At 47.8% G+C, this 24,617-nt stretch overlaps 1 protein-coding gene across 2 annotated transcripts in view; it reads left to right on the top strand.

The window, feature by feature from the left end:
* Positions 1-24,617, top strand: part of Ptprg (protein tyrosine phosphatase receptor type G) — a 701,914-nt gene that overhangs the window by 591,125 nt on the left and 86,172 nt on the right. For both annotated transcript variants that reach the window (XM_059274234.1, XM_059274235.1), the window contains exons 9-12: positions 11,813-11,997; positions 14,684-14,792; positions 20,210-20,259; positions 21,892-22,663. In XM_059274234.1, the coding sequence (XP_059130217.1) occupies positions 11,813-11,997; positions 14,684-14,792; positions 20,210-20,259; positions 21,892-22,663 (1,116 nt within the window). The remainder of the gene's footprint in view (positions 1-11,812; positions 11,998-14,683; positions 14,793-20,209; positions 20,260-21,891; positions 22,664-24,617) is intronic.

Below are 24,617 nucleotides of genomic sequence, written 5' to 3'. Positions count from 1 at the left end.
CCAATTAACTCAGCAGTGAGTAGAAAGACCAAGGAAGTAAAGAGCAAGTGTCCTTATCGTGTATCTTTTTCTATCTGGCCACTACCAGAAGCAGTGGGTGTTCACTGTTCCCTGATGCTTTCTATACTCCTGAGCTTTCCCTCTGGATCTCTACAAGATTGCATTCACTGCCCTCCTGATGGCTACCCCATGACCCATGACCTGAGTAGCCTATATATGGAACACACAGATGTCCACTTTTCAGGTGGGTCTGCCTGTATCAGTTAAGGCAGTCAAGAGAATCCTCTACAGACATGCCCACAGACCAGCTGATGTAGACAATTCCTCAGTTAAGTTTCCCTGTTCCAGTGATTCTGAGTTGTAGCAAGATGCCATTTAAAACCAACCACCACAAAGCACCTCATCATCGCCATCATGTGCTTAGTGGTTCCTGCTTGCCAGCTTACCTTGGGTCCTCCTGGTACGAGCCACTAAGGCCCTGGTCACAGAGTCAACCCCTAGGAAGCCAGCGTGCCCACTTCGCCTGGGACTATTTAAATAAGTGGAGCCTCCCACGGTAGCCAGTGCTGTCACAGGTACACGGCCGTTCACTGTCCACTGGCTCATGGGACAGCCGAGGGCAGCGTTAGAAATCAGGCTTGGGGGTGTAGCAAGCAAGGCTCAGGTCCTAAGGCTGCAAATTTGTTCTTGGATGCAGTCATCATACCCCTTGACAGCCTATGGCCTTTTAATGTGGCAGTCTGTGGGACAGATAATACACAGTCTGAGATACGGAACATTCTCTGCAAATAATTGTACTTTCCAGTCTGTGGGTGAGCCCAGAGTCCTGTGTACATTTTTTCTGTGACATAGAGCTCACATTTCAGAAGTAGGGGTTATGCCTCCTGGAAGAAGTGTGAAGCCGGGCTGTTTGCAAGTGTCGAAACCTCTCTGGGGAGGTTATAGTTTCTGTGTGTGATGGTTAGTGTCAGCTTGACAGACTATATAATCAGCTAGGAGATGGGCCTCTGGGCGTGCCTGTAGAGAATCATCTTTGTTGCCTTAACTGACATGGGAAGACCCATCTCTGGACTTGAGGCTTAGGCTGAATAAAGAGGAGGAAGTGAGCTGAGAACATGGCATCCACCACCCTGTTTCCTGACCCTTGGTATGACGTCACTAAGTCTTCAAGCTCCAGCTACCTTGACTTCCCAGCCATGATGGATTGTACCTTAAACTGTGGGCTAAAATAAGTCCTGTCTCCCTTAAATTACCTTTATCAGAGTGTCTCATCACAACAACAGGAAGAGAAACGTAGACACCATGATCTCTGAATCCCGTTCCCTCCCCAGACCTGTCTTGCATGTCACTTCCTTTGGCATCAGCTCACTGGCATGCTCCAGCCCCAGCAGCCAGCTCCTTCTGCCTCCGGGACACTTGACCTCCCTCTGCACCTAACTCATTCTTCTCAGCCGTCACAATTCTGCCTAAGGTGTCCTTCCAAGGGAAGTCTCTTGGCTGCTTTGGTCTGGTCATTTGAGAGGACGCCCATACTTTTCCCTTACAGCACTTACCACTACTGACATTTGTTTTTAGAATATCTTGTTCTTCTACTACCCTATGGGTACCATGATGTGGTGAGACTCTGTCTCTTGGGGAGGTAGCACTGTGATCATTGCTTATTCTTCAGTAAAGAGAGTGGATGGATGGATGGATGGATGGATGGATGGAAGGAAGGAAGGGAAGGAAGGAAGGAAGGAAGGAAGGAAGGAAGGATGAATGGGTGGGTGGATGGATGGGTGGATGGATGTGTGGGTGGATGGGTGGGTGGATGGTATATACCACGTGGGCATTACCATCTATCCAGGCTAGGTTCTCTCATGGCAAGAGCATAACCATGCATTTATAGGATGGATCTGCATCCTTCCCAGAACCTGCAGCCCAAGAGGCTTCTTCTACCATAGACAGAATCCTCCTGAATTTTCATTTCAAAGCAACCCTGAAGAGAGAGCTTGCTTCACTGTCTCGGAGATCACCCTTGCAGCACGGAGAGGAAGAGCTTTGGCTGGCAGGTGCTGGCTGGAGTCAAGATGTTCCCAGGCACCACTGCTGTCTGTGCTCGGTTGGGAGTATTGAGCCAATTCTGGTAGCAGGTGCCAGGGGCTGTCAGTCGTTTTCACACTTTATAAATATTACCTAATTACTTAATCCTCTCTGTCTCCAGGCAGGTAGGCAGAGTTGGAGCTTCAAGGCCAACTTAGCAATCCTCCTACAGCTTCTTCTTCCTTCCACTCGCCAGATAAATCTATTCTGATATTGGGCTTATTCGTGTGGCCAGTGGGTGCTTGTGAACAACCATGTGGAAATGAATAAAGGACGACAGTGTTCTTCCTCCCAGAGCAATGGACTTCCTCTTTCCTGCTAGCTAGCAGGTGCTGCTCATGAAGCATGAGGCTCCCAGATTGCAAGCATCTTCTCAGAGTCAGCAGAGGAATATAGCTGGGAGACAGTGTATCTTCCTCAAGCCTCTTTGAGGTGGTTGTGGGTGCTGTTCTTTAGCTACTGTACAAGGATATGAGCAAGACCCCTACTTTCTCATGACCTAAGAAACAGCCACTTCCATACTGCTGAGAAGTAGAAGGAGCCATGAATAATGCAGTGTGGGGATCTGTGTGAGGCTGACTCTCCATTCATCCGTTGCTCTTTACTTCTCCACACACCCAGGGGCCTTATGGTTGTGTCTTTGGGAAAATTCTCTCTCTCTCTCTCTCTCTCTCTCTCTCTCTCTCTCTCTCTCTCTCTCTCTCTCTCTCTCTCTCTCTCTCTCTCTCTCTCGTGTCTGTGTGTGTCTGTCTTAATTCCAGTGCATTGGCTTGGGCTGAGATGCATGTCTTTCCTGTCCCATTTCAGATCTCCTTGTATGGAGGAGATGCTGTCAAGCTGAGCACTCCCCTGTGTTATCAAGGACCCAGAGCAATGTTTCTTGGCTAGGACCAGGAAGAGAAGAGAAGAGCTTTCTCAAAGAGGAATAGGCTGACCTCTTCCAGCTGTTGCCAGCCACAGGGCCTGAGCTGCTCTGAACATGTGGAACCATTTGTTAGAGGCAGCCTAGTGTCAGAGCTAGCTCAGTCTCTGTGTATAGGATTCGTCATTTAAGTAGGGTTTCCTAGAACCTACTGCTCATCCTAATCTTGTTTCTGTACAAATGATTCCTTACTTCCTAACCCTAATTTACTCAAATGAAAGCCTAGCTAATTTCTGTGGGGTCATTTTTTGTCATGTCTGTTGAGATAGCTTTAAGTCAGCTTGTAGGCTGTTAGACTGTTATACAGAGCTCTCCCTTGGTTGCCAGAGGCGTCTTTGGACCCTTAATCTGTGTGACACGGCTGTTTCTTCATGGCTGTAACATGCTCTTAGTCAGAAATACGAGGCTGAGCTTCAGCCCAATGCTGGGTGCTGGGTCTCTAACAGAGATCCTATTGTGACTCCATGTCTGAAAGCCAGGTCCATGGGATGGAGGAAGGTTAGAGGTACCATGTGGAAGGGTGCTCAATGAAGGTCAAGCCAGTCCACGTTGCTCTTTTGGCTTAGGGAGGTAGTGTCCCAGAGTGTGTCAAAGAGATCCAGGCTTCTACTAAGGACTCAAAGCTCAGTCGTATTTTTTTTATTAAGTGTGGCTTGGAAGATGGATGGATTTGAATACGGCCACCTCCCTTAGTGTCAAGCCAAACAATGCTTCTTCCTGTACAGGATGTGGACACCTCCCGTGGCCATTAGCTCTCAGAAGAGGGACGTCATGGATAAAACAGACTCCAGAATGGTAGGCGGGGCGAGGCAAGTCCAGAATGCACACAGTTTTTACCCTCTGCCTCCCCAGGCCGCCTGTGTGCTGAGCACAGAGCAGCGCATCAGTAACGGTTCTAGTGTCTGCTGGCCTCTGGTCGTTACAGCCACCTCAACCCTGTTTGCTGAGAAGTGGGGCTGCAGTTGGGGCTCCTGGCAGTGATGGAGGAGATGCCTTTCCATGGTGGAGGGGCAAAGTCCCAAGGCAGCACAGGAGGGAAGATTTGAAGTAGCCGGCTGGTGCTCAGCAGAACTCAGGCCACCATAGCCAGTGTTCTCCCACGGCAGAGGTACGATAGCCACCTAGCCGGATCTGACTCCTGCAGTCAGAGCAAATGAGGAGATCTCGACACCAGTCCTTAGCAGCTTTGGGTTCTAGTCTGGCAACGTGCTTCTCCACGTGGCTTCTGTATCCCCGTGGCAGGGCCATCACAATCTGACCCAGCCTGACCGTCATCCCCCCAGTCACTGTTTAAATACCTGTTTGTCATTCGGGGTTCAGTTCAACCTCACTCTTCTCAGAAGGTCTCCCCACCAGCCCCCGCCCCCCACAAATCTAGATCCAGGTTCTTTTTTAAACTTTTCTATAATAGTGTCAATAAAAGCATATTATTACATTCCTTAGTGCCGGGAGTATGTAATTCTTGGGCTGATGTTAGCCCTAACTCTGGCTCTCAGTTTATCCATCTGCAGAATTCCGTAGGCCTCATATTAATAATTTTAGGTGTGATATTATAAAATATAAATGATCATGAAAAAAGCCAGGTATATACAGATAATATGAAAATATTTTTAAATTATGGTATACTTATTGTATTAGTTACTCTGCTGTTGCTATGGTAAAATACCATAACCAAGGCAACTTGTAGAAGGGATAGTTTATTTGAGCTCATCTTTCCAGAGGCTTAGGGTCCATAATGGCAGGGCCGAGGTGGCCGGCATGGGGCTAGAGCAGGATGCCGAGTGCTGACATCTTGAACCACAAGAACGAAGCACAGATTGCGTGGGAGTATGGTGACCTTAGGCTCTCAAAGCCTGCCCCAGTGACATACTTCCTCCAGCAAGGCCACACCTCCTAAACCTGCCCAAACAGTGCCACCACTTGGGGACCCTGTACTCAAATATATGAGTGGGGGTGGGGCGCGTTCTCATTTGAACCACTACACTTTGCTTTCTAGTGACATTTAGTTTGCAAGATTGAGCAACAAGCTGTTCATTATTAGACTCAGCCACCAATTGGTCATATCACACCAACCCTGTGAGCATCGCTGCAGTTTGCTGCCAGCATTTGAGATGTAAAGAAAGATGACGACGACGTCTTAGAGACTGGTGAAGACAGCAGCATCCTTTTCATCCAAGTCCGTAGTTTCATTAAATTCTCCCCAGCCCTTAAGGAGCCCCAAGTTAAGAACTTGATTTTGCAGGTTTGGTAATGGTTATCTTTTTCCCTACCAGACTATGATCTCCAAAACACCAAGGCTTATGCTAGCCCATGTCCATCTTTTGAGTAAGTGAATAAGAGATCCTGTTAAGTCTGAGTCTCCAAAACAAGGCAATGGGGACTCAGGGAGCTTCGTAGAGTCATAGTAGGTGTCTCACACGTCAGCCCGAACAGTACCAATTAAGGACCATGCCTGCCCCATGGGACAGTGCTCCCCCTCATGTCCTGATGTCCTTATCATCCTCATGTGGAGGGGAGAAGAGGCGGGGGACAGGAGTGGAGAGAACAAACAGGTGCTTTACTGCCCCTCTCCCAGGTTCTAATCAGGCTGACTTCTCCTCACCGGAATCCTCGCACTGGGTGTCTCACGGTCTGCTTAGTGACTTGTTCTCTCTGGACTGTGGTGTCCTCGGCATGAATGGCGATGCCCCTCCTGTGCGTGCCTGGAATATCAGGGATGGGTGCAGAGCCTGTCCTCAGACAGCGTGGACTTGGCAGATGGCAGCCCTCACTCCGTGGTCTTTGGAAGATGGGAATGCAAGTCACATCAGAGCTATGGTCACTTTAAGTTGTCCCCCAGCCCCTGTACCTTCTTCAGAGTGTTGTGCCCTCCATGAGCTCTTGGACGGAGAGAAAAGGGAGGTGACACTATGAGGCAGCAAGATTCTAGGGGCTTGGGGGTTTTTGTTTTGTTTTGAGTCTTGTGTGATCTGCTGTGGGGACTCTGATACAGTAAGAGACCGTTTTCCTTAGGCCAGGTCTTTGGTCAGGAACATTTAAGGGTTCCTGAGTTGGGCAGGGGTGTAGTGGGTGGCTCTTTGAGCAGGGGTGTAGTGGGTGGCTGTTTGAGCCATGCCCTGAAGTACCGCATCCCAGGTCTTAAGGGTCCCCCAGTGGCCACGCCCCAGGGGCATGTACCTCAAGGTCATAGGCAGGTGTCTACTACCTCACTAGGGGCGGTGCTTCAGGGCATGGCTCTAACTGCCACTCACTACCCTGGGCTGATGTACCACGCCATGGGTGCATGGTATCACCCCTCTTTCCACCCTGGCATGGGTTCTATTGCTGTGGAATAATATAATACAATATATAATATAATATAATATAATATAATATAATATAATATAATATAATACAATACAATATAATATAATGAAATAATAAGTGCCGTGTGTGAGCAGTCTGTGTCACACTGGTCCACAGTTGGCCCATTGCCTCAAATGTGACACTCTGAGTGGAGGGCCCGAGAGGGAGATCCCTGGAGTAGCCATTTACTCTAACAACTTAGGACACTTGGGGTTATGCTGACTTCATCAGAGCTATCCCAGCAGCTTACCTCAAGCCCCCAAATGAGCAGGGTCAGGACAGACTTAGATTCACTTTTGGAACCACTGAGAGCATTTCCTTGACGTTGATGTCAAATCGGAGGACCTCGGGTGCTCAGCTAGAAGCCTCTTCATTATTTAACGAAAGCTGGGATCATAATTAAAGATGGTTCAGAGTAAAAGCAGGAATTCTCAGTGCTGCAAGGGAGTGTCATCCTGGAAATCTGAAAAGCAATCAGTCCCCAGTGAGCATGTCATCAGGCCCTGGGAAGGGAAGGGCTGATGTCAGGGACACCTCACAGGGGATGTTTGTTTAGAGAGCCGGGTGTGGCACCTCCTGCATGGTTAAAAGGCTTTGATTTTATACAAAGGGATGTGCCAAAATATCCCAGTTTGTAATGGCCATCACTGAGGGAAGGAAGGATGTGGAAATTAGGCGGTTACCACTGCACTAGCTTTGAGGGTTCAGGCAGCTGAGGATGAGGGGCCATGTAGGAGCAGTGGGGTGTGGTGGGAACTGGAACAAACATGAACACATACATCTAGTCTAAAGGAGACCCTTGCTTTGCTGTTCTAGCTCACCTGATTTAAACACACAGACGAGTAAAGGTTAGGGGGCCTGGATGTCCAGCGGGCCTGAGGCCCGCAACTGTAGTTTATTTCCAGTGTGTCCATCACGTTCACCCCAATCCCATGAGGTTACAGTGTGCCCGTCACACTCACCCCAAGCCTATGAGGAAGCCGTTACCAAATAGTGGCCCATCATACAGATAAAGAAACAGCAGGTTATCAAGAGCCCAAGTCCCACACTTTGATATACCAGCTTTCCCAAACCCTCCCATAAACTGCACTGTTTCTGATTCCTTCCCTTCTGGCCTTGGAAGGGAGGCACACACCTGCAGAACCTCAGCCACTTCTGTAGACTAGATGTGTTTCCTGAGTAGCAAACATCTCCTTGCTGAGAGGTGTGAGTTAAAGGATGTAGACGGCATCTCTATACCAACAGAAGTCCCTGAATGTGGCTGCAGAATAAGCTGAACAGCCCTGATTTTGTAGATGGGGTCTTTCTCCACAGCGCTAAGGAGCAAAATCCTTCCTTCACAAGGATGAAATCTGTGCATGTACCCAGAACCCTGGTGATCAATGGTGTGGTCCCTACCCTGGAGGTCCTCACAGCTCAGGCAGAATGACAAGGACATGAACAGGCAGTAAGGAAGGGCCAGAGGAGCTACATGATATTGAAGGCAGACCATCAGAAAGACTGGAGCAGTACTGGCCAAATACAGGCGAGTGAGGAGCAGGGTGGAGTGCTGGGAGCTTGGAACAGGTCACATCGCACAGGCCTGTGGACTAGGGAATGACCAGGGATCTTAGCCCTGTACCATCAGCTTGCTCACTCCTCAGGCACACATGCCCTGCTGTAGACTCGGTGTATGGAACATGACCAAAGAGGCACCTTACTCAAGTGGAAAGGCAGATTGTTCCAGATAGTTAGTGAAGCAGCAGCGTAATTCAGGGTGAGTGCTGTGCAGGGTCTACTCTCTGTAGAGGCTGTGAGCCTGTGAGCTGTGCTAAGGGGCTGAGTTCAGTGCTGAGAAGACAAACACTTGTTCCTTTTCATGGTGCAAACATCACCCACCACCAAGTTTTGTATAAAATAAACTGAATATTTATATCCTTAAACAATACAAAAGATCAAAGTTTGAGACCCATAGAAATCATACAAAAGTAAAATTTAGTATCAGTGTGTAAGTTCTCACATGCCACACTCACACGCTCACTGCCTCTGCTCCTTTGTGCTTTGATGGCAGGAGAGACCACATGACCTGCAAAGCCAAAAGTATTTCCTATCTGCCCTTTCTGTAGATAAGAATGCCAAGCTCTCTTCTGGGTCCTTCTAGTATAGTACTCTCTCTGCAGAGGCCGCCTCCTCATCAGCCCCGCCGTGTCCCCCTGTCCAGAACCCCGCTGTCTAGGGAGATGGGAAGCAAGCTTGGGGATAGAGGAGGACAAGTGCCCCCCCCCCCCCCCCCCCCCCCCCCCCCCGGTTGCACTTCTCTCCAGCGAGGGGCTGGTGTGAGGAAGGCCCCTCCATCAGCCTCCAACTACCTCTGGCCTGGGGCAGTCTCGGGCGAGTGTGGGTCTAGGTGACCACTTAGTTAGAGAAGCCTTTTCCTGGCAGGCCATCCTGGCCCCTGAGAGCTTAGCTCTGTGTTTTGTAATAGACTGGGGGATTCTGTACTTCCCACATGAATGACATAAGCAATGTCATAAACTCCGCTTATCATAGGGACAGCCTACTAACTGCAGCGTTCAGTGACCTGCAGACCTTATGCCTCTGTCCTTGTCACTTTGTCTGGGGTTTTGGTTTTTTTGTTTCTGATTCATTTTGTTTTTGAGACAGGGTTTCACTGTGTTGCTTCACCTGGTCTCCGATCTGAGACCCTCCTGCGTCAGCCTGAGGATGTCGGCATGTACCATCACACCCAGCAAATTATATGCAATCCTCTTTCACATATGCCGAAAGAGATAGATGGCCTATTAGACAGTAAATCCTAGGATGCTTGCAATGGTTGTCTGTGGTTACAGTAACTTTTGCAGTGAATCTTAACTTTCTTCTTACTTTTATATACTTTATAATTAAAGAAAAACATGAATCATCTTAATCTGCATAGAAAAGAGCAGCCATTTTCAATTCAAAAAATAAGTAAGAATGATGCATCCGCATGTGGGTGCTGAGATGATTTATGTGGCTGTGACGTAACTGCTGGAGAGATGTGCCCCGGACAGCTCCCCAATAATCGGAGCGGGGGTGAATGGGTGTGGAAGTTAGGTCATCACTGTGGATATAGAATATTCCCAGTATATACACCTGGCCTCACTGCCAATGCTAAGAAGGATGGAGGTGTGGATCTTTGCGGATTTTCCCTCCTCCCTTTGTCCTGTCTTGGGAAACAGAAGCCAAGTATGTCGGACTACTTAAAAGCAGTACCTTGTCGCCCCCTAGTGTCCTTGTTCCGTTATGTCACCTTTGGCCATCCCGGCCCTCTTCATAGTCTGTGTCTGCTCTGAAGGCAAATGCATGGTGGCTTGGTAGCTACCTCTCGGGGGAGGAGCATTCTGCAGGGCAGTGAGAATGGCTCATCAATCCCCACTTCTTCCTGTGGAAGCCACACAAAGCACGTCTTCCCAACAGAAACAAGGGAGCCTCTTAGTAGGCAGGGCTGCTGCAGCCAAAGCCGGCCAAGCCTCTTGGCAGGAGTGTGGCCAGTGGCTTCAGGGGCAGCCTCAGGTTTGGGAGTCTGGGGCGGGGAAAGAGGCGTGTGTCTCTTGGTACTCTGTTTGGCACATAGCTGGCTTCTGGAAGGTCCTGTGCCGTTCCAAGCCTGACCACTCTAGTGTGCTCACCCCTCAGCCCCTGTACCCCACACCAGCTGCCGTTCTACGCCCCTCTCTCTTGAGTACCTTCCACTATCTGAGTTCTCAGTTTTGTGTTCTGTTTGTTCTAGAACTTGTCATTCTCCTAGTCACAGTCCGGCCCTAAGGTGCACAGAAAGCTGTGGCTCCCCCTCTGGACAGGCCTCCCCTCCCTCTTGGGATCTCTGCTTTGGTGGGGGCGAATGAGTCTTTGTCAGAACAGCCTCACCTTGCCGTCAGGCCTCAGACTTTCCAGTGGTTTCCAGGGGCTTCAAGGAGAAAGGCCAGAATTTTCATCCAGTCCTCTCAGTCAGCTGTACCTGTCTTTTCACTGGCCCTTTTTCCCGCCTTGGTCCCACCTGAGAGTCCTGTTCAGACCTAGAGCACTGCTCCGTGTCCGACCGTGGCCTCCGCGTCTTCCCCACCCCACCCCACCCACCCGTGTAGTCTTGCCCAGCACTCAGTATCAGTCTTACACGGTGGGCCCTCCAAACCTTCCTTTCCCCGTGGTGACTGGGGAGACATTGGTTTGTGTCTAGAGACAAGTTTGGCTGTGACAGTGAAGAGCAGGGTGGCACTCTTGACTGCACAGTCACTGGACACCTTCAAGAGCAGAGAATTGTCCCAGTCACCGCTTCACAGGCTGAGTCAGAGCTGTCAATCCTGTAGTGAGTTGGCCCTAGACAGACGTGGCTCTGTCTCATCTCCTAAAGCTTCCCAGCTACATGGATGGAAAGACAGACTGACCTTTAGAAGAAGCCATCCTTTCTGTGGGCACCTTTGCTTTTAAATCATCTAAAGACTACATTGCATTTATACTTTATCTGTTTGCAATAAAATTTCATCTGCAATTTTAATTAGTTGGATGGTCCTACAGTCACATGTCCTCTTCTTCCAAGAGTCTATCCTGAGGAAAGTCTGAGGAGAACGCTTCATTAGTAAAGGGTGACAACGTGTCTCTTAAGACACGTTGAATATGGACATTGTATGAGATAATCCTGTCTGCTCAGCATGTGCTTTCTTAGGTATAATAATGGCCATAAGATTAGATGAGAGGATGTTCTTGTTCTTAAAAGTTGTAGGCCAAAGTATTGAGGGCTGAAGTAACAGAGTATCTAGTTAGCTAAAAGTGTGTGTGTGTGTGTGTGTGTGTGTGTGTGTGTGTGTATGTGTGTGTGTGTGTGTGTGTGTGTGTGTGTGTGTGTTGGGGGTCGGGGGTAAGCAGGTAGTACATGACTACAATCCCAGGATTTAGGGGCCTAAGGCAGTAGAATCATAACTTTATGGTTAGTCTGGACTCCACAGCAAGACTGTGTCTCAGAAAATAAAAAGAGAGCTGGGCAGATCGCTCAATCAGCAAAGTACTTGCCTTGCAAGCTGAGGACCCAAGTTCGATCCCCAGAACCCGTATTTAAAAAGAGAAAGATTTCCAGGTGTGAACTAGAGCTCCAGTGCATTGGACCTCAGCACTGAATGGGTCCCTGTCCTTGGAAAGTTCCGGGCCAGTGAGAAACATTGTCTCAACAGTGGCTATCTCCTGAGAAATGACAGCCAAGGTTGTCATCTTCCTGTACACATTTGCACAGGTGGATGCACACTTGTGTGCACATGCACGTGTCCACATACATGTGCACACACAAAATGGAGGAATAAGTAAATGAAGAGAGGAAGGAACAGCTGATGTGGAAGAGTGTTAACAGGACTTGGGGGGCTGTGGGTACGTACTTCCTGTGGAAGCATTTCCTGGAGTCGGGCACACGTGAGTGGCAGTAGTGCTGATGCCCGTTAACCTTACCTGTGTCTCCAGTTTGCAGCTCTCCACCCATCCACATGAAGGTGCAGCCTCTGAACCAGACAGCGCTGCAGGTGTCCTGGAGCCAGCCAGAAGCCGTGTACCACCCGCCCATCATGAATTACATGATCTCCTATAGCTGGACCAAGAATGAGGATGAGAAAGAGAAGACATTTACTAAGGACAGTGACAAGGACTTGGTAAGGCCACCTTGGATCGGGTCCAGGCTCATATTCCTCTCATAGTACGTAGAGAACATACCTCTTCCTCTAGGGAGATAGAGGCTGTGACAGAGAGTCCCTAGGAGCTGTAGGCCAGCTAGCCTGGCATACAGGGCAGTGGGCAAGACTGTGTCTCGAGCAAGATGGAAAGCAAAGCCCACACCTGATGTCCTCTTCCCCCCACACATGTGCTGTGGCTCACACACATGACCACACCACACATACGGATTTTTCCCTTTTAAACTGGCTGCTACTCATTCATCCCAAACAAGCCCCTTTCTTCTGACTGGGTTGTAAGTGCACTGTGAGTCACGACACTTAGTGAGCACTGTGTGAGTATTGCCTCTTACAGTTCCCCCACCTCGGCCTCCACCTCCCCACTGCCCCTCGTGTTGTGTGTCCGCACACACTCTCATTGCCTGCTGGACTCCAGGGCCCAGAGACTTTCTACTCTGTGCTGTTGTAGATGCTGTGACATCCCCGACCTCCCTCGCTTTGACCACACAGACCAAAGTCAACACATCTTTCAAAGGTACATGAATGTCTGGCATCAGACACCCGACAAGGCCCTTCGGGCATCTGCTTGTAGAAGCTGTTCTCCTCATCGTTGTAAACCCTCCAGCAATCACTATCTTTAAGACTTTACACAGAAACTCAGTGGCACGTGGGTTTGGAAGCCTTGCTGCTTTATTGTTAATCAAAGGAGGCCCCAGAATAATGAAGCCGGTAATTGTATATGCAATGAAAAATGCTGCAGCTCAGAGCGGGACTCTTAATGACTTACCACTTTTTTTTTTCTCCCAATAGAAAATCCTCCGGGCTCATTCAATCAGTCATAGAATAATACTTTTCATATTCCTTTAGATGAAGATTCTTTGACTTCATTTCCATTTATATTTTCAATTCCCCCACTAGACATTGTTATCTGGGTCACAATCTGGTTATCCGGGAACAGAGAGCTCCTGAAGTTGGAGAAGGATGTTTTGGAAGGCGCCCAAGGTCACAGTGCACTTCAACCTTTGCGTTCGCACTGGAGTCCATCAGGAGCCCTCCCTCGCTGAAGCCACACTTACGGTCATCAGCAGAAACCATCTAGGCGCTCCTTCTGTTTCTTGTTCTAAGTGGAAAATAAATATGCAGGGAGGAAGAGACACTGGCTTGGGGTGGATTCTAGTAAATTCCCACATAGATGGAGTGAAGCTTTTCCTCTGGTTAGAGGATGGGGCAGGGTCCAGGGATCAAGGCACAAATTGGATTCCGAGAAAGAGGTGTACAGAAGAGCACCTTTGGCAGCACGTCCCATTTCACAGGAATTTCTAGAGGCTTTTCTTATTTCCTTTTGGGACACACAAAATGAGGTTTCTTCTTCTGCCGCGTGTCGGGAGTGCTGCCTCAGACAGCGCTCTCCTCTAGCTTACAGTTGCCGCGAGGCTTTTCCAGCCTCGTCCCACACCTTCATCACAAACCGTGCTGGTGCTCAATGCTTATTCTAAGAGAACAGAGTGAAGCCCGAAGCTCAGTAACATGACCTTAACCCCCTGTTCCCATCTGGAAGTTGTTCCCAGTTGTAGCAACCAGTGTTGCCATGGTCACAAGCTGATACCAATCTCGAGGATTACAGCAGCTGTGCCAGGAAAACCCTCTCGGCAGTTCAGTTCAGACTGGCCGAGAGTGCACATGTCCTCAAGCACACCCAGAGTCCTTTAGAAGGAACCTCTGGAGACCAGGGGCATTGCATTCCCCGCTTGTTCCTCCAGAAACAGTGCTGCCTGCTTTGTAGGTCTGTTCCCTTTCTTCAGTGTTGAAGGTTATGGAGGAGAAGCATTGAGGAATGGTGACCAGGATGTGGCTGATGACGTCTGATGACAGTTTTGTAGAAAGGGTCAGGCAATAAATATTTTAGTCAATCTGTTATAATGTCTTAACCTTGTTGATGTTTGGGTGAAAGTGTACAGAATACACACACACACACACACACACACACACACACACACACACACACACAGCAATTGCCATGCCTATGTACCTGTAAAACTTTATCTATAATAAGAGATGGCCTGCCAGATCTAGACTGCAGGCTGTACCTTGCTGACTCTTGCTGCCGTTAGGATCAATGTTCCTGTGAGTAGAGTTTGCCTGGCCTGTGTCACACAACCCTGTTAGGTGGCGGTGCCTGCCACATGGTAGCAGAATCTGGAAGACATTTAGCACATGTTTCAGGATCACACAACTAGAGAGCGGTGTGGCAGAGTAACATCTCATAACTGTGTTGATTTTGTTCTTTTATGGAGGCCTTAAGACAACGACAACAAGAAAACATCCAGGCAGAGAATTTCTTGTTGATTTTCTAAAGTCGATATGGCTCTGTAGTTCTCTTATTTTATAACTGTGGAGGCTGTTGTGGATAATAATTACAGTTTCTGAGGTGTGGTAGTTATGACGGAAGTCCAGGCTGTGAGACCAGGAAGGCTGGAGACATGTCCCATGTGGACCAGTTGCTGGTATTGCTTCGGTGTTGAGAACAGATTCCCACTCACACAAGGTTATTTCTAATCAGTCTTTCTCTCTAGAAAAAGCCTACAGTCTGGACTGCTGGGATGCCCAGGTACACCACACCCGTGGGCTTTCAAAACCAACTCAGCACCCTCTCTTTCTTCCCCTACAGAAGGCCACCATTAGCCATGTGTCACCTGACAGCCTTTACCTGTTCCGAGTCCAGGCCGTGTGTCGGAACGACATGCGCAGTGACTTTAGTCAGACGATGCTCTTTCAAGGTAAGTCTGGTTGTCTTCTTCCTGCCACCAATGTGCCTGAAGCTGCTTGTCTCTTCGGGGGCTTGGCCAGAAGTAAAGAAACGTGGTTCATATAGGGTGTAAGCCAGGTTCAGGGAGCTCTGGTCGTTTAGATCTATCTTTGGGGTTGGTTTCAGAGGCCAAAAGAAAAGGAAAACAGGGCTACTTTTGCATTGTTTTATTGACGTTTTCCAGCTGTGCTGCTTGTTCCAGGCTGTGTCAGATGGTGTGGGCTCCCGAGTCCTGCCATAGCCTCTTACTTAGATGCCCGGCATGACTGGTCTTCACTGTCTTTTAACAACTAGAGCCCAAGATATAAAATTTGTTCTTCCAATTGGCACGTCACACAGACAAGTATCTTTATCGTTCCCAGTCTGGAGATCTATGTCTGTGCTAACTGGAGACCTGTAGGAGGGTCTGGGGCCAACGTGAGGGTGAAGCAAATGGAACTCTGCCTTCTTGCATTTTAATGGAGTTATTTTTTTAAAGCAGTCTCAGTTCAAAGATTTCATGAATGAAATATGGGAATTTTATTTTATTAACTTAGTTTATTTTATGGGTATAAGTATTTTATCTTCGTGTGTGTATATGTACCACATACATGCAGTACCCATGGGCAGGGCCAGGGGAGGGTGGAAGATCCCCTGGAACTGCACAGACAGACAGTTGTGAGCCACCATGAAATACTAGAACTTTAGATAGATAGGTTGCAGCTCAGTAGTGCAGCATGTGCTTAGCATACACGAGGCTTAGGTTCACTCTCCAGCACAAAAAAGAAAATAACAAAAGATTATAGAAGTAATGGTAGGACTTGGTTCGTCTTTCCTACCTCATTGTGATCCTGGCTCTAGTATTATTTACAGAAATCGGCAGTCAGCTGTGGGCCTTAGTTTGTGAATCCAGTTTCATAACAGACACTAAATGCATCATGAAAGTCAAGGTCAGAGCTCAGGCCTCTCACAGAGACTCTGGCTGCACCAGCTGCTTGCTTCTGAAGGCCTCAGCTCTCCTGTCTGTCACATGAAAAGCCTGCACATCAGGCCACTGTTAGCCCATTTTCGTTTGCTGTGGTTTTGTGCAATGGAGTCTCCCTAGGCATGTGGGACCATACTCAGCTGATTCTAACTTTTGAGTTGTGGATCAGATTAAACATCTGGACTTCCCACTAGAAAATGCCACCGTTGTGTATGAAATTACAGACCCTATTAGCCGCGTGGGCAGGTTGAACCAGGAGCACCTGGAGACTCTGAACAATGCGCATTCATAAACCCTCAAACCAACTCCTCTGAATCCTGGCAGTGGGGCCTAGCAACGTGAGTTCTAGCGAGACGGCCCCACTGACTGGCAGGCAGTACGTGCTGAAGAGTGCCAGGTTGGAGCTGGGCTCTGCGGGAGGGTGCTGGGTGCTGAAATTTACCAAAGTTGCATTTTTTCATGAATAAATCTGTATCCACACATATACAAAATATTATTCCATGGTGAGCAAGCGCCTTGGGCCATGGCAGGGTCTGTGTGAGAAAGGGAAGGGAGAAGGTAGGCCAGTCTGGGAGCTCGCTGTGGCCAGGCCTTGGGACTTCAGACCCATAAATCATGATTAGGCCTCTCCTGGCCTGGACCAGGAGCCTGAGAGCTGTAGAGCTGCCTCCTTTGATTAACAGTCTTGGGCTGCCTGGCCTCTGAAAAATTAAAGGCTTATAATATAGTGCAATTCTAAAAAGGCCCCATCAGGTATAAATTCAAATCAGGGAACATTTTAAATAGCTGGTCACAGTGGCCTGTTGAAAATGACCGGTATCTGCACATGCTCTCCATCTCTGCTCAGAGACACCTCCCCACAGCACTCATGGAAGCCTTGTGCCAACCCGCACCTTCGTCAAGGTTAGACCACTGCCCTTTTCTGCCCAGATTTTTCTACTGCTTAGGAACAAGAGAGAGCAAGGTGCAGAATCCACCTCCTGTTCAGACTCAAAGCTTAAGAAAGAAAACAAGATCTTTGAGAATTCCAGGGAAGTTTTTTCAATAACTGCTTTTAGAAATAAGTTTACATCAGATTTGGGAGCATGGAAACCCACATGGAGTATTATATGTAGTGATTATAACAATATTTATGATCCATATAACATACCAAAGCATCGGGCTGGTGAGGTAGCTCGGCTGGTAAAGGCAGCTGCTGCCAGGCCAGGCCTGCAGACCTGAGCTTGATCCTCAGGATCCACATGACAGAAGGAGAAAATTGAATCCAGAAAGTTGAACTCTGACCTCAAAGCATGTATCTGTGGCATGCACATGCTGTGACATGCACAGGTACACACAGACACACACAAGTAAATAAATTAATAAAGGAGAATAAAAACTAAGATGCCAATAACTATACTCCTGGCCACTGTGATACATGTATTAGCAGCACTAATAGCAAGGGACATAGACAGTGTGGCTCCCATTACAGAGTGTCACTACTTCGTCTGCTTCACCCCAACATCATGTGACAGTTTGTAGTGAAGGGTTTTCTTTGGAGTTTTGTTTGTGTTTGTTTGTTTGGGGATGTGGGCTGTAGTTTTAGTTTGTTTTGGTTTTACAAATGAGGAAGTTATGTTCAGAGTGCAAGTAACTTGAGAGAAATCATTTAAGCTGCTGAGTGGAGTTCTGTGTTCTTACTCTAAGCCCCATGGCTCATGGACAGCAGTGGTCCATCCTGAAGTACATGTCACTCACCGCAGCAGGTCTTCCACCTTGAGGAGAATCGGCCTGATGGGCAGCTGTTCTGGCCGCTCGCTGCACAGTGCTCAGCAGTCAAGGATGGGGCTTCTCTCTAACATCAAACTCGTTAGGCACATCCTTGCTCACAGTGGTCTTAAGAACTGAAATTCATCAGAGGGGAATCAGTTAGATTCATATGCGCTTGTCACAGTATTTTAAACAAATCTGAGCTGTGGTGATGCGTGTGTGCATTTAATGAAAGCACCAAGTGACAGGCAGTTGGTCTTGGAGCTGCTATAGTTGCTGAGTGATCAACATCAGCAATTCTCTGAAATTACGGAGTCGATCCAACAGTGGGAAGGTCTTAAATCTCAGAGACAAAGCCACACTTCCAAAGAATGCAGCCAAGACTCACCCTTCCCCTTCCTGGAAGGATTGGGCCATCACTGGAAGCTCAGGGAAAGTGCAGATGTACTAGCTCCCTGTTAGCAGCATGTGCTCAGGCCCCTTGATCCCAGGCAAAGTACTCATGATCCGAAAGGCCCGTGTCTAGTCAGCAGCACTGTGGTGGCTACTGAGGTAGATAGAGACTGTTCAAGAGGAATCAAGCCGGCAGGCGGACGGAGTGGCTGCTGAGCCGATTGGCCTTCTTAGTGCCCCTTTCAAAGGGCATGGACCGCAGGGCTCCTGGGAGCCTTTTATCTTGTGTAACGGAAACAGGATGTACACATGTTTGAGTCGCTCAGTGATCATGGGGTTAGATTTGCTCCCTTAGCTGCCTGTTTGACCTGTAATCTAAACAGTTGTGTTGATAGTAGATCCGTCTCCATTTCACTCTTCATACTGTGCATGAAAGTGCATCATTAGGTCAGGGATTGTGAACTCAAGTGTCCAGGGGGCCAGGGGCATGTTTGATAAAGTGAGAAACAGGACACCACGGGCCCAAGAAAAGGAGTGGCAGGCTAAAGTTAATAACACATTCATTTTTGTTAGTAACACATTTTTTTTTTGGTTTGGGGGGAGTCTTTTTTTTTTTAATCATATAGGGCAAACAAAAATGTGTGTAGGTCCCTTGCCATTTCTAGATTAGGTAAAAAGCATAGCGGCACCCCAGGAAAGATGCAAAGCTACACAGAGATACTCTGTCTCAAAAAACTCAAAAAAAAAAAAAAAAAAAAAAAAGCATAGCGGATACATACCTCACTTTGTTAACTGGCATTTTTGGTAATGTTTTCATGCTGTGTATACAGGAGGCAGGTCTTGAGTTTATAGAATGCTCCTGTTTTATTAAATAACCACAAAAGATTGATGTATTTCTACTATAAGTTATGATGTCTAGCATTATTCAGGAGCCAAATGTGCCTCAACAAATGAATGGCTAAACAAATACCATAGAGACACACAAGAGAATATTATTGAGCATTAAAAAAAATAAGGAATTCTGGCCCATGCTTGTGTTGCAGGGGTGACCTTTAAGGACATTATGCTAAGTGAAATATATCAGCCACAGAAATACAAATGGGCATGATTACCATATCTAGAATAATCACATGCAGAAATATAAAATACTGCCATGCAGTGGTTCCCAGGGATCAGGTAAAAGGAAATGAGTTGGTGGGTGTGTACCCGGAGTTTCGTTTTAGAAGATGAGGAAGTTCTGAACATGGATGGTGGGGAGGTCAGCTGCATTATAAAGTGAATGGACTGAACATTCCTGGAGCTGACACTAAAAATGGCTATCATGGTAAATTTTATATCCTTTGCCTCTTAATACAACTTAATATATACTGAAGTTATGTGCTTAAGAATACTGCATGGGAGAGTAGAACTACAAGAAACAAAGACAGGTATGCCGTGAAGATAAATGATGTGACTGTATCAGACATATCTTAGAGACCATCAAATGCAAGCAGGAAGAAAGTGTATGATAGCACCCAGTGTACTCTATATGAACTAAAGAACTAATGTAAGATAAACCACAGGACTGGCAAGATGGCTCAGTCCATGAAGGCACTTGTGGCCAAACCTGGTGAGCTGAGCTCAGCCCCACATGATGGAAAGAGAGAACCAACTCCACAAAGTTGTCCTTTGATCTCCACATCTCCCTCCCTCCTTCCCTCCCCCTTCTCTGACACACTCACACCCACCTACACCATTCCTTCCTTCTAATACATACATACATACATAAATGTAACAGAAGTTTAGGAAATGATAAACTGTCATAAGTTAAAGATGCATATTAGAAAGGATGAGAGATGGTGACAATACATATATAGTCATATATTTCATATATATTCAAATATATTGTCATATATTTCATATGTATACATATGTGAAACTCAGAAGCCCAACAGCACCTGAAAATGAATCTTACACAGGTATTAGATGTAACAATAATTCAACTGTCCATTGGAATCATGGGCATCTTACCATTGTTGAAGTTCTGTAATTATTATAAATTACAAATTTTAAATGAATTTTTTTGCATCAGGAACAGCTGGCTAGATCCTGATTGTCAGAACATGTCTGCATTAATCAGCAGAGCATCATAGGTTGAAATGGTTGGAAAGTGTACAAAGGAATACTATTTTGTGACATGAAAATTATGTGTAGCTTAGATTCGTGTGTCTGTAAGTAGGGTTTTGTTGGAAGCAGATGTGAACACTGTGTGTTGTTTACATTATAACTTCTTTTTTTCTCAGCTAACACTACCCGAATATTCCAAGGGACCAGGATTGTGAAAACGGGAGTGGTAAGTGGAGAAGGCCTGGTGAGCTGTCACTGTTGTTAATTTGGAGACAGTTAAAGCTCTTGCCACAAGGTGTCAGTATAATGTTGTTGAACTGCCTGCATAGAGCAGCTTAGAGACAAATACACGTTTTTCTGTGTAAGTTAGTGTGCTATGCAGCAATATTAGTGGCGTCTGTTGTATAATTTTGTCAAAATATAAATCTTGCAGATCTGTAATTATGTATGGTTCCCTGGAATCAGATGATATAGGCATTATCCTCCGCAGCCCTTCACTCATGTTAAAATCCAGAAGTTGTCACCCACCCACCAATAAGAAATTACCAGTGCTGGGGATAATTGCAATCTGAAACTCACTAAGCACATTCCAGCATCCAGACACAGGTTATTCTGTTTGCATCTCCAAACAGCCTGGGAGGGTAGTACTGTCTCTCCCATTTGACAGGTGAAGAAATTGAGGCTCATCATGACACAGAATGAGGCAAGGAGTCGACTCAAACAAAGCTGGGATGAAGGGCTTGTCTGTGTTTGGTACTTAATCCTATGTGACACTTGATTTTGAATAATGAGCTTTTGAACTCATTGTCCTTAAACTGTAAGGGTTTTTTGTGTAAAATTGGATGAAGTTCTCAAATGTGACTTGTTCTATTGTTTTGGACTTGCATACGTGATGTGATACAATTTTGGGTTCTCTGCACCAGCTCATAAGGACTGAACTTAAACTGCTATCCCAGGACGTCTCCTGGCTCTAGTAGAAAATGGCTCACATGAGTCACATCGTCACTGTGCCCCAGTTGAACGTAAGGAAAGGATGAGCTGAGCTTCAGCCCCAGCAGCCCTGCCTCTGACTTCGCAGCCATGCACTTTGATAAACTCCCTGTCACCTCTGCGCCTCTGCTTCCTTGCCCGTGGAGCAGGCAGCATGGCAAGCCCTGGCCCCAAGGTGGCACTCCGTAAGCGGAATGCCTGCTTCTGTCCTGAATGTTGCAGTCTGCAGAGGCATAGATTGCACTGTGGAGAAATGCAGACACTGAAAGGCTCTGTGGCTGGGCTGCACTCAACCTGAAGCTGTAGAGACGTGTGTAGAGCTTGTGTCCTGAGTGTGGCCCCTGCTGACCGGGGCCGGCCGCCTTCCCTCTTCCTCTGCTGACTGCCTCCCTGTGTGATGGTGGAGTTAATTCCATCTGGTGGTTTTCCACGTCTCAGAGCTGGTAGTCAGCAGCAGAAATTGACTTGAAGCATTGACTTCTGCTTCTCACCTCCCCGCCCCCCCAAACACACACAAATGGCGGGCATCTGGCCGTTTTATGACTTATTTGTTGCTTGTCTTTAAGGCACTTTTAATGCTTCTATTTCCCCATCTAGCCCAACCCTGAGCCACATCAGTGAAAAACTGAATTTAATACACTAGTTAAATGTTTTAATTCAAAGTAATTATAAAGCCACTGAAGTAAGACTTGGTTACCCTGGACCAGCAGCCATGTTCAATGTTCATGCCCTAGCTTATGAAAGCCTATAGGATGGACGAGTAATATTCTCAGGCTTTGCAGAGGGGCCTCACTTTGATTCTTGATTACTGATTTTGCTCTGCTTTTTCCTTCACTTCCCTTCTCCACACCCTGGGTGGCCCTTTCAGCCGACAGCCTCTCCTGCCTCTTCAGCAGACATGGCCCCCATCAGCTCTGGCTCTTCTACTTGGACATCCTCTGGCATCCCCTTCTCATTTGTTTCCATGGCAACTGGGATGGGTCCTTCCTCCAGTGGCAGCCAGGCTACAGTGGCCTCTGTGGTCACCAGCACACTCTTAGCAGGCCTGGGCTTCGGTGGCGGTGGCATCTCCTCCTTCCCCAGTGCCGTGTGGCCCACGCGCCTTCCTACTGCAGCAGCAGCCAGCAAGCAGGCAGGGAGGCCAGTCCTTGCCACTACCGAGGCCTTAGCTGCTCCCGGGCCTGATGGCGACTCTGCTCCTACAAAGGACAGCGAGGGTGCAGAGGAAGGGGAGAAGGAGGAGAAGAGCGAGAGTGAGGAGGGAGAGCGGGAGCACGAGGAGGAGGGGGAGAAGGACTCTGAGAAGAAGGAGAAGAGTGAGGCCACCCATCCAGCGGAAGAGAGGAACCAGACCGCTCCTGCCCCCACGCCTTCTTCCCCTCACAGGACTGCAGAGGAGGGAGGACATCAGACTGTACCTGGGCGCAGGCAGGACCCCTCCGCCCCTGCAACAGACCAGCCGGGCCGTGTTGCCCCAGGCGTGGATCCCTATGAGGACACAGCCACCCAAGTGCCCCCAACAGCCACAGAGGAACATTATTCAGGAAGTGATCCCCGGAGGCCCGAAATGCCATCTAAAAAGCCTATGTCCCGAGGGGACCGATTATCCGAAGATAGCAAATTCATCACTGTTAACCCAGGTAAGTGGTGCTGGTCCACACCTGAGGGTCCAGGTTGCTTTGAGCAGGCTCGACCTATTCCTAAAAGTTGGGGGGTCAAGGGGGTAAGGAGTGGAGAACTAGGGAATATCCTTGGGATTGTGTGGATCCCTGGCACGTCTCTGCCTGCGACCACATCTTGTCCATCCTGGTAAGATGCATTCTCTTCACTGGAGCAAGTCTTTCTCTGTACTTCTGTGTTTCAGAAGAACTCCAAGGCCTCAGACAGAGATCCAAATGAAAGTGGACACTGGTTCTAAAACGTTTTCCATTCCTGTTCTATTCCTGGGGTGGGGGGTAGCCAAAGAAAAGTAAATTGCTTGTCTTGAAAGCATGAAGTTTTGAAAGAAGTCAAGCATGGTTACATGCACTTGTAACCCCTGCACTGAGGGGACAGAGTCAGGCAGATTTCCGGGGCTCGGGGGCCAGATAGCCTCGCCTATTTTGTGAGTTCTGTATCAGTGAGAAACCCTCTCTAAGGCATGCGTGCACATGCAAGCATTTTTATTCCTTAGTCGTTTATTAAACATTTATTTCTGGGTAGCCATTGTGTCAGGCACTAGGCTGGATGCTCTGCCAGGGAAGCCCCTTGCCTGCATACTGGAATAGAGTGGATGACGGAAAAATGATTGACAGCAGCTGCCTAGAGCACATTCCAAGGAGTTAGGTAATGGAGACTTAGGAGAGTGAGCAAGCCAGGAAACTGCCCAACTGGGATGTTCAGTTGTGAAGGAGCAATAGAAGAAAGAGGATGTTGTGACCGACAATTATGGGGAGAACGGAGGCCAAGTGAGAAAAGGCGACGTGTCCCGTCTGGGGAGTCCGTGGTCCTGGCCTGAGCAGTAAGGCTGCCTGTCCTCAGGCTGTCCCCACCGGTAGCTGGGGAAGCAGGCATGGCTGGTTCGGCCTCCACTTGCTGTGGCACCAGAGGCAATGTTTTCCCTCAGTCACATGCTCAGGTCTTAATGAGCCATCATGGTGCTTGTGCTGGAGCTGTGGCATGAGGGGCTGCTACTGTTGTGAGGGCTTTTCTTAATAAGAAACCCTTCGTGTTGCCAGACTGCACGACGTTTAGCAACAATGTTTTTTTCATTTAAGCTGTTGTGGAGTTATGAGTGCAAAAAAAAGGCAACTGGTAAATATTTATTTGCTTTTGCACTTGTAAACATTAAAATTCATCTAAAGCTGAGATCTCGTATGTTAAGATTCAACTTAGAATACATTTTCATGTTTTGAATTACTTTCCCTTAAAGCTGCTATGAACTAATTTTTTCCAAGTAGTCTCCCATGGGTGTCATTCGGTGCGGGGCAGTTGGACAGACAGTCACAGTAGCCTTGTATAGATGACGGAAGCGCCGGGCCATTGATGAAGCTGTTCTTGTGCATTCCCCCTGAGAGACTGCTGTGTAAAATCTGAATTTCTTGCATTTAAATATAGGAAAGAATACGGAGTCCCTTCCCACTGTGTGCAAGGTTCTAGCCTAGGCATCAGGGAGAGACTGTCTCCATGGAGACTTCTCTTCTCCCAGGGGTGCATGCTCATGGGAAGGGTTGAGGATAGACATCCCAGCAAACAAATGCATTTAAACAGAAACCAGTGTGGGGAGTCAGCCACTCACAGACTCATGAGAGAACATTCTGGGCTGCTGGAGTGGCAGGTCTAGAGATCCTAAACTGGGAATGAGCTTGGATGGGTTGAGAAGCTCCCTGTGGAGAAGGACCATAGAGAGGGGGGAGTGGTAATAAGGATTGAGTAGACACTGGGAGAGCATGAAAATGAAGGGAGCATTGGCCATGCTGAGGGTCAGATTTTAATGGAAATAGCACACCAGGGGGTAGATACTAGCAGGAGAGGTTACTTGTGTCACCGACCTTTTCTCAAGCACACTTGCCTATGCTAGAGATAGAGGAGGGGCCCTGTGGCTTGGGCCAGTGT

This window comes from Peromyscus eremicus, chromosome 9, assembly GCF_949786415.1.
Source record: "Peromyscus eremicus chromosome 9, PerEre_H2_v1, whole genome shotgun sequence".
In the NCBI taxonomy this organism is placed as follows: domain Eukaryota; kingdom Metazoa; phylum Chordata; class Mammalia; order Rodentia; family Cricetidae; genus Peromyscus; species Peromyscus eremicus.
The sequence above is the reverse complement of the archived record's forward strand: the minus strand, read 5'-3'. Positions and strand labels throughout refer to the sequence as shown.